The 10,750-nt window shown below is 40.0% G+C and overlaps 1 protein-coding gene across 1 annotated transcript in view; it reads right to left on the bottom strand.

Moving 5' to 3' along the window:
* Window positions 1–3,956, bottom strand: part of LOC118328381 (sodium-dependent neutral amino acid transporter SLC6A17-like) — a 12,056-nt gene extending 8,100 nt beyond the window's left edge. The window contains exons 1-2 of the mRNA XM_035662092.1: window positions 3,521–3,956; window positions 334–483 (exon numbers count right to left, since the gene is read on the bottom strand). Of these exons, the coding sequence (XP_035517985.1) occupies window positions 334–483; window positions 3,521–3,803 (433 nt within the window). The 5' untranslated portion in view covers window positions 3,804–3,956. The remainder of the gene's footprint in view (window positions 1–333; window positions 484–3,520) is intronic.
* Between the last annotated feature and the right edge of the window lie 6,794 nt (window positions 3,957–10,750).

The following is a 10,750-nucleotide window of genomic DNA, read 5'->3' as shown; positions in this document are numbered from 1 at the left end:
ATAGATAGATAGATAGATAGTTCAGAAGTGTTTGCTCATGCAAAAAAAGTACCTTCATAAATCACACAGACAGAGCAGCAGTTTATCATTAAACTGGTGCACATTCAGCAGATGTGCTTCTGTTTAACTGCAGGGTTTGACAGCTGTTTCCCCATTACAACCTCCCTGATTCTTATCAGAGGACCCACACTTTTTCTCTCCACCATGCTGCCATCAAACTGCTTTTCTGAGGAGCCTTAAGAGTCTTTAACATCTATAGAGCACCATTTTATAGTCTACAGAGATAATGGATGATTCTGATTTATAAATCAAATAATCACCTTACCATCAGACTGGACATTCCTATCCCGCCCAGACTGGGACAGACGTAGTTCCAGACCCCGATGCTCCCACGTCGGATCTTCTGACCCACAGCCAGCTCCAAGAAGAAGAGTGGGATGCCAATGATGAGGAGGAGGATGAAGTAGGGAACCAGATAGGCACCTGAAGAACAGGGAGGTTTGTTGAGTTCATAAAGTCCAAAAGGGAAGTAATATGTTTAAAACCAACACAGAAAAACAACCGAGATGTCTGTCCTTCATCACAGATTTGACTGAACATTACTGTTAACTACTTTTTCACAGTGTGCTATACAACAAAAGCTGCAGATTTTAAGGCCGTAGTGTGTGGTGCAGTCATATTAAACTGTATTCTGTTTTTAACATTTTATCTCATTTACATGCAGAGGAGCAAAAGTATTACAAACTTTCAATATAATGAAATCTAATACAACAGAAACATCACAAACAGCCCTAAAATGACCACAGAGTTGAATCAGCACCTTTTTGTAGGCTTTCCTTACTCCTTGTGTGTTGTATTTTTAAAGGATGGGTCTATTAGATTGCGTCGCATCAAACCGGGGTTTTATATTTTCATTTTATTTTTTCATTCTAAGAGTGATTTGTCATAAATAGAAAACTAAAATAATATGGTCCTAATAGTGTGATGAATATGAACAGCGTTTCCTGTTCATTTGTCTTTTAAAACCAGCAACATTTGTACAGTAATTCAACAATTTTGCGTCAGTTTAACTTGCAAAATGTGATATGGTGATTCAGTGAAATATATTTACCCAACCACCCCTCCTCCTGCACCCAGCTCCTTTCCGATGTAACCTCCTCGGCTCCACTCACGAAAATTCTTTGAATTTCATTTTAATTTTGATGGGAGTCTAAATTTGTCCCTTTGCAGCTTAATCCAGAGAGGCATAATCAGGATGCAACTGTGTTTTATGTGCGAAGGACGAGTCATCATCTGGGACTTATAGCAGGCAAACATGCACTATTAATACATCAAAAGTAGGGAATTACATACAGTGGGAGGAGTAATGAGGCAGTGAGAGGAGAGGAGGGGAAAGGCTAAATCAAGAAAGCTACGATAGAGAGGATAGTGAGGTTAAATGTAGTGAGAAGTTTGGGGCCTCTGCCAGGATCCTCAAATCATCTACTCCATCACCAGTTATTTAAACTGGAGCCTGATTGACATGATATACGACTGAGTCCCGAGCATAAAGATGCAACAATGGAGGGAGAAATGATAGATGTGATGAGGAAGAGAAATAGTAGGAATGAGAGAGAAGCCCACACAACGATAACTCCCTAACAACACGGACCTTTAACGTGTCTGTAATTGGCTGCCTGACAGACAATTACGGGGTGAAAAATGGCCACTCGCCAGGTCACATAACCTGACTGGCCTTTAGTTGTCTAGTGTCAGTAAATACTCTCTATAGGCAATAAATCCTGCCTATATGCAGTAAATCAGACACGGGCAGTAAAGCAGAAACCACAAAAACATTAAAGGCTTAATGTAAGCTGTAGCATGTCTATCAATCCATGATGACGTGGTGTTTCTAACCTATAGTGAACGCAGGTTTACACTGTGTTCGCCTCCGATTACAAGCACCCCAGACCAAAATAAAACCTCATCACTATACAGTTACATTAATTTTTTTTTATCAGGCTCTTTTCTGTTTAGCAGAGTATCAGTTGGGCCCGGCCTGCTCTGCCGGCGGTAGTAATCAATAGTGCAGCTATATTTAGACTTGAATGTTTTCTGCACAATACAGCTGCTCTTCGCACTTCTGTACTGAATGGAAATGACATGTCGTTTGTGATGGTCGGGGGTGGTACTAAGCTACTAAAAGTGAAACACAGGCAGCTAAACATGCAGCAGGACTCCATAAATGAGCAAAATCAGCGTTTATGTCTGAAAGATTTCAACAATAAATCACTTGTCAAATAGGGATGAACATTGTGAAAATCAATATCAGAAGATGAAGATTATTTTTTACTAAATCGTGTTTTTTTAATGTGCTTTATGTGTTTTGATTAAGAATGACATCTATCTGGTTTTGCAAATTAACTCCTCATATATGACACAATATGGAAAAATATGCAAAACCTCAAAGCTGTTGCATGTAACGTATTTAAACAAGAACGTTAACAACTTCATAATTATTCCACTAAAAGTTGATAATACTGCGTAGCCCTTGTGTCTGAAAATAACTTGAATTGTGGAAAGATTGCACAGAGTGGAGAGGACTGATTGGTATCCTACTAAAGTGGAAGTATAGTTACTTTTCAGTAAAACTACTTTCTTATGTCTACATGCTGTCAATAACTGGGCTATCACGCTGATGTTTAGCTGTTAAAACATATTCACCATCTAAGTTTAAAGAGTTTGCATGCCCACATTTGCTGATTAGCACTACAAGCAAAAAACAGCTGAAACTGATGGGAATGTCAGTAGTTTTGTAGGTCTTTGTGTGTTGGACAAATCCAACGTTTGACCTGATAATATTGATAGACAAAAAGCCAAAGTTCTGATCAAAGTTTTAATCATCCTGAGGGGACATGAATATCTGCACCAAATTACATGACAAACCATCCAATATCTTTATAATAGAAATATATCAGCCTGGACCAAAGTGGTGGACATTTCCATCCTGGGAGTCATACCACATGGCAAACAGCAAGAACATAACATCAGATTACACTTCTTTCACTATTCTTTCACTATTCAATGTTTATTACTTAAAGGCTCTGTTTTCTGATCATTTGTTTTTTGTGTGGACGTCACATCCATTACACGTTCCACTTCATGAAAAGAATAGAAGTGAAGAATAAGTTGCTATATTTAGAACTCGTATGTGATCAAACCATCTTTCAAATATTCAGATGTCATCAGTGTTTATTAGTAGAGAAATAAATTGAACGCTCGAGCACTCTATGTGTTGCCTTCAGCATTTTATTCTCAGTGTCCCTGAGTTGGAGATACTAACTTCATGGATTACTGTGTATTTTTTGTCACTATCATTAAGGGTCATGGTAATATGTTACCACTGTGGGCTTTCAGTAAAGTTAGAAAGTTACTGCTTTTAAAAACATCTGAAGGGACTCTCATAGTAAATGTCTACTTGAGTACAGTGAAGTAAATGTAATGTGCTACACATAAGCTTGAACTAAAGCCAGCAGCTCACCTCCTCCATTCTTCTGGCACAGGTAAGGGAAGCGCCACACGTTCCCCAGACCTACAGAGAAGCCCACCTGGGCCAGGATGTACTGCAGTTTGCTGTTCCAGGCAGGTCGTCCATCGTTTTCGGGCACCTCTATCTGCGGGACTTTCTTCCCGGTGGCCCCTCCAACGTTCAGGGCGCTGCTCTTGTAGTCGATTGGCTCCTCATGTGCGAGCAGGTCAGCCACCGACTCTGTGACATGCTCATGGCTCTGCTCGCGCTGCGTCACCTTGCTGTTCTTAGGCATCGGGGTCGGGAAGGGGGGTGGGGGTGGAGACAGAAAGAGAGAGCGAGACAGAGACTGGTAGGAACAGGAAGAAGTGGTGCAGGCAGAGAGTGGAGAAGAGATAGATGGATGCTATAGGGAGCTATAAGGGAGATGCTGAGGAGTGATTTCAGGTCTTGGGCTTCAGTCCTGCATCAGAAAAACAGAAGATTGTATTTCAAGGACATCATCAAATTTAAAATGAAATAATTTTCTGTTATTGGACAAAAATCCCATAGTCTGTATTTTAAATAAAAGAATGAGATTCGTGCCCCTCACAGGCATCATTCAATATTCAGTATTTTTAAGCCTTCATTTCCTGGCTGTGATCCCTTAAAAAAACTTCACACAGACAATTATTCCTCCGTTTAGTGCTTGGTTAGGCTTGTAATAAGACAATGGATTGTAACACATGGTTATGCCTCTCCAGAGCCATGAAGGGTGTCAGCATAAAGACAGGACACCATTCATCACACCTGTGTTAACTTAACCTGACTTTTCAACAGAAAACTCAACAGGGACTTGAACAGACATGTTTACATCACAGCTCTTTGTCTCTCACGCAGTGTTTTTGGTTCCAAAAAATTCCCAATCCTGTAAATTGTTCTATTTAATTTCCCTGTTCTGCAAAGCTTAACTTTAGCGAAGCTTTTTTTTTCCTGTAAATCCCCATAATCCTCGGAAGCATCGCAGCAACATCCATCCTCACCCCTCTTTCAGGGAGTGGTTGGTTCAACCCAAACGTAATGGAGGAAGTGAATATGATGCTTTGGATGAAGTGCCGTCATGTGGTCTCCTGATCCACATCACGAGCCCCTGTGTAGGCTCATTACTTATTGAGCGAGTCATTTCGCTATTATAAAAACCTGCCGTCCATGATAATGCAAAACTGCAAAGCTTGTGGGTTATTTCAACACTTTTTACATGCTGGAGAAAAAGGAGAAAATATGACTTTGAATTTGAATTTGATTCTGTTGTTTGGTAGTGACTGATCGAGTCACCAAAGTCCCGTTAAAGCAGAAGGAAAATGTATAGCTAAAGGAAAGTCAGTGGGACTGAGTGAAGATGCTGTACATAGAATGTGATGCAACAGCAGTGATGCACATGAGTCTTTGTTGTCACAGCACTTACTGCTTACATCAGCCTAAAACAAAGTCTGCTACTACCAGCAAAGAGCATCAGCTCCACACAAACACTCTCAGAGCACTCGCAGACACAAGAAAGCCACAAAACACTCCTTAATTTGTTTTCTGAATGTTCATTTGCTTTCCTTGCTTATGTATTTTTTCATCACCACAACAGATTTCCTCCTCTGTGCATGTCAAGATGAGCCTATGATGCAATAATCCATGGCCATTCACAAGTCTTCATAATCCTATGTGCATTAACTGTAAAGCCCCCAGCGCTGCTTTTCTGTCTTGTCATTCAATCCCATCCTACAGTATACAAGACACATAATATCAATCAGAGGCTGCATCATCCAGCCAACACTGAGAAATGAAAACACATCAACTCACCCAACCAATAATCCTGCTGGAAAAAAAAAACCCCAAACACACAGTTCAGATGAGGAGTCTGACTGTGTGGAACGATTTTATATCAAGGCATTTTTCCATGGCAGGAAAAGCCTTTGCATGGCCTGCAATGTTATCTTTCTCCTATGTGTCGATCCTGGCTTTGTCCTTGGAAGAAGATCTACATTTTCAGAGTTAATAACAAAGGAACTGTATTCCCTTTGACCTATAAGCAAACATCTGCCTGATCTTTGTGTATTTATTCTGCTTCTTGCCTATTCAATGATTCTACATGCGTCATAACGAGGGAAAGCATGCATATATGGAGGGTATTTCTACACCACCGCACTGTACATAACGTCTACTAAAACCACTAAAAGCACTTGAACTCGTGCATGTTCTCAGCAACTGTCACATCCACAGAGGGTGCAATATAAAGACCTTTCTGTATTAGGACAAGAATTATGTAGTTTCTTTCAGGGACTATATAATGCACAGGACAGCAGTTTGTCATGTATGTATGCAGCTATCATCTGCTGGGACTCCATGTTCTTGGACATGATACTCTAAGGGCAGGTGCACCAAGACTAGAGCTGAAACAAAGCTGAGGTTTCATATGACAGATACAAGCAGAGAGTCCTTACAAATGTGAGACTGGAATAAGAAATCATTCACACTGGTAAAATTCCAGCACCAACAAGGACACCAGTTCAGCCCTAACTGTGAACACATGCTTTTACACAGCAGCTGTTTTCACTATCAGACGTCCCAAAATCACAAAGTAAAAGTTACATTTCCTGTTATAGAAGTGTATATTCATATTTTCCTATGAGTTATGTTGGAATAGATAGCAATATATATGCAAATACAATGGAAAGCAGCAGACCCTGCTGGTATCAGCTTCAGTAATCAGTCCTGTTTAAATGTCCACACTTGTTCATTAATCGATTACTGATCCTGTGATTACAAGTCTGAACACACACCACAGTTAATGGTTTATCAGCTGTTTCACACTGGAAATGTGTGTGTAAATGTGTGTATGAAAAGTCTGAAGCCTTGCATTTGTTATTCCCACTTTACTGGCAAAATCAGAACTTTAAAAACTGTAAATTTAAAGGAACATCAGCTTGCTTTCATTAAAAAAAGAAAAAAGAAAAACTATTTTAACTCTAAAACACAGCTGACCAGAACAGCTGCAGGTGGTGTAAAGCTGGTGAAAGCTCTCACTCATCAACACCTCAGCACAGATCACTTAATGTGACCACCAGGCGACACATCTGGTGCTGATGCTGATAGCCCGGCGGTTTCGCCATCGCTGATTTCACCGCTCATCATAAGTGATGCGAGGACTTTTTTAAAAACACAATCAAGGTCAAACACGATTATGTCCTGACCTCTGTGCGTAAAGTAGAAACTCATTTAGGTCATGATGCAAATTTTACACGATTACAGACAACTTCACGTGACTCAAAACGCGGTTTAGACATAAAACAAAGCGACTGGAACTCTTTTCCAGCTCTCTGTGAACTTTTTTGCAGGAATACACAGTTTTTAAAATCCAGGTGATAGCAACTACAGCGCTGAGAGAGAGAGAGACGCACAATGGAGGGATGTTAGAAAAATAAATTCTTTCTCACCGTCTGAGTCTTTAGCAGCGATCAACAATATCCAGGGTTTATCGTGAACGCAGATGTGAGAGAAAATCTGTAGAGAGGCATGAATGCATCCGCCGGGCAGCACTTGTGTGTCGGTGTGGTACTGACTGATCGCTCACAGGACACTGGAGGACGGAGGATCACATGCTGCTCTGCCTACAATTGACATGCAGGGAGGAGAGTCCGGGGCGCACCGTGACGCACAAAGTGCCGCTCATTACCAGCAATGACAAATTATTAGGCTACCTGACACTCACTTGTTGTTTGAGACTTCCAGCCATCACAGCGTCTCTGCACGGGAAGGTGTGATGTCTGAGGGGGGGGTGGGGGGTGGGGGGGTAAAATGGGCAAAACTATGCGCGGATTTGTCAAGGTTATCCACACCTACCTGAGGAAGTAAGTGTGTGACGCAGCTTTCGTCATTCCCATTTCAATTGATACAAAAAAAAAAGCCATTCAGCTCTCCCTGTCGGGATAGTAGCATGGGATGCAAAGGAAAAAACAACAGCTCTTATTCTAAAGGTCATTAGTGTTGAGCTTTTTGTTAGCATCGCCCTACAAACACAGTGAGGGTGCTGGTATTAATGTGGACACTTGGAAACCAGATGAGCAAGCCCTTTTTCCCCAACTGCTCAACGATGAATAAGCATTAATAAATGAATAAAACTCATAATAAATATATGAACAACAAATGAATAATACAGAGAGGGAGAAGTGAAGGACAAACTGCTCTTGAAAGTGGAGACAATGTGTTATTATTGCCTTCTACCAGCGGTGTAAGTCATACTCAGATCATTTACTGGAGTAAAAGTATCAATGTGTATAAATACTCAATTACAAGTATACATCCAGCATTCACATATACAATAATACAGCATGCACTCAAAGTATCGGATAAATGGTCCCTGTCAGTCTCAGGTAATTACATAATGTTATATTATATATATATATATATATATATATATTATTGAATTGTTATTATTGAGGCTTTAATGTGTAACCAGGACTTTAATGTTGTACATTTGGCCACATTTTAACTGCTTTATTTGGATATGATTGCATCTTGTTTTATAAACTGATCATGTGATGTAGCCTAATCTGAAAAGTAAATAGTAACTAAAGGTGTCAAATAAATATATTGCAGTAAAAGGTTAAATATTTCCTAAGTATATATATACACATACACATACATTTACTTAATATCTTAAGTGTAAAGTAGACAAGTGCTTCAAAGTTGTACTCAGAAACATCACATGAGTAAATAAGAGTAGTTAATTAGTTACATTGATAGAAAAGTCTGAACAACATTGTTTTTATTAAAACTCTCTTTAGGGAGAGGAATCTGTTCTCTAAGAGAATATACATTTAATTCTGTTCATACTCTCCAATAATCTCTGACTAACATCTTTATCTCCCGATCAAACTTTAAGTGTTTGGACTTTGCACTGGGTGGTCATTTCTCTATTAAATACTGGACACACGACACGACTGCAGCAGACACAGTCACCCAGGGGACCATAAATCACCCACCAGCCACCAGAATATTCCTTAATACCACCGAGATAGAGGCGGAAGACATCATCGAGAGGCCATTTTTCATCCTGACCGTATGGATTTATTTAGCTCCCTGTGTCTGTCTCCTCGGTCGTCTTAATCAGATGTGTGTCCTCACTTGCTTTTTGATGTTTCTCTTCATCTGCATCATTATTATCATTATAGAGTTGATGATACATAACACAGGGCAGTAAATATGTGGAGTTGTGTGGCTTTAAACTTTCTAAGAACAAAATCCTGTTTCCTCAAGCACTGATACAGTTTGAACTGGCTTTAAATAAGATATGACCTCTGCAGTACATTTGAATCACAGCTCATATCTCATATTCTCTCTATTTGTGAAGCTTTGCAGTAGAATGTTGTTCAGATTGTCTTTAGGTTAAACTAAAACCCACACCAGAGTGTAGCATCCAAAACGTGTTCAGGGTCCGATCTGTCTTTCCTATTTCTACAACTGCATGGTCCTTGCTCGGTGACGCTTTTGACGCACCATCTTCGATCTGACTACTGGGAGCAGTTGCTGTGGCAACCTCAGGATCATATGACAGACTTTGTCTCATCTCTGCACTCTCTTTTCTGTATTCCTACCCTCCATAAATTGCTTTTCCCTGTAATTTGATATTACTGAATATTGAATATTTATTTCATCCAAATTAAAGCTCAATTTGAATAGTTGTTCTATAACTACTGATCCCTCCAAGTTTTAGAAGTATACAGTGCATTAAAGATCATCCTCTGTAATGTTTTCACACACTCACACCCCATTTTTGCTTCAACAACCTTGTGTTCTGTCACCACATCTCATGTGAGAAAAAGTCTGATGAGAAATCCCTCAGACGAAAATAGAAAACATGTCAAACAGGATGACAAAGTCTGATAAAAACAGTTCAAGGACAAGGATTTAAAACATGTAGCATAATGATAGTGATTGTAAAGTAACACTTCAGCACCAAAGTGCTCCCTAGCAAGGCAGTGCTTCAGGACATTTGCTAAGTGGACAGCGGTGTGACACTCAGTGATACACTCACATGATTTTTCGAGGCTTCATTAAGCCTGCATCAGCAGCCTTGCAGGCCTGTGGGACTGTTGGCACAGTGGCGCTGCTGCCCTCTCTGGTTAGCAAATGACCGAACAGTCCCATCTGGGTTGGAGGAGCTGCAGCTTTGTTGTGCCTTCACTTACCCCATGTCCTTTTACTCATACCTGCATGTATTTATTGTACAACTGTTTTTTCAACTTCACTACCATTGTGATCATCTGAGTTTGTGGTTTGGTAAAACCATAGAAATTTGTCCATGGTTCTTGTCTAGTTCTTGTCCTGCACCAGATTTAAACATCCGGGTAAGCAGCTCTGTGAGACTGTACTTAAGCACAGGGGTGGGTATAGCTAATGCTAAAGCTAATAATGCTAACATGCTAATGTTTAGCATGCATAATGTTTACCATGTTCACTATCTCAGTTTTGTAAAAGTGTGCAGAGGCTGATGGGAATGTCCTTCGTTTTGCAGCTATTTGGTCATAAACCAACAGACAGTATGGGACAAATTTGAAATTTGAATTGTTATCACTGAAGTGATAAAAATTTGTGCGTGGTAATATATTCAAGAGTAGTTGAAACATTTCTCTCAGTACTAAAATTGTGAACCTCATGGTGGTGCTAGAGGAAAAGTCAGGAGTTTGTCAAAGTCAGTAGGATTCATGCTCTGGGAACCATGAATGTCTGTAAACAATTTAGTGGTAATCCATGCAGTAGCTAGTTGTAGAGACATTTCAGTGGGGATCAAAGTGGTGGACCAATCAGCAAACTGACAAACTGCTGCAGGGATGACTGGGATGGTCGTTTATGCTACATACATGATTTGTTCAGCAACTTTTATGATTTTTTGCTCATGTAAAAAGCTAACATTATAGGCTAAACAAACAACAACACAGTCGCATGACTTCCATGTTACCACCACTAAACTTCCAACTTGTAATTAAACAACAGTGTGTAGGTGTCATTTGTGGCATCTAGAAGGGAAGCTGCAGATTGCAACCAACTGAATACTGCTCACATTCCAAGCATATAGGAGAAACTAAGGTGGCTGCAAAACTCCCCAAAAAAACAGAAAAGGCCCTATCAAGAGCCTGTGTCTCCATAGAAGAGACACCGAGATAAAAACGTATCATTCTAACAAAAACAGAATGATTCTTATTTTCAGGTGAT

This window comes from Morone saxatilis, unplaced genomic scaffold (assembly GCF_004916995.1).
Source record: "Morone saxatilis isolate NCDOM2014 unplaced genomic scaffold, NCSU_SB_2.0 Contig18, whole genome shotgun sequence".
Classification (NCBI taxonomy): domain Eukaryota; kingdom Metazoa; phylum Chordata; class Actinopteri; family Moronidae; genus Morone; species Morone saxatilis.
This window is presented reverse-complemented; position numbering and strand designations above follow the sequence as displayed.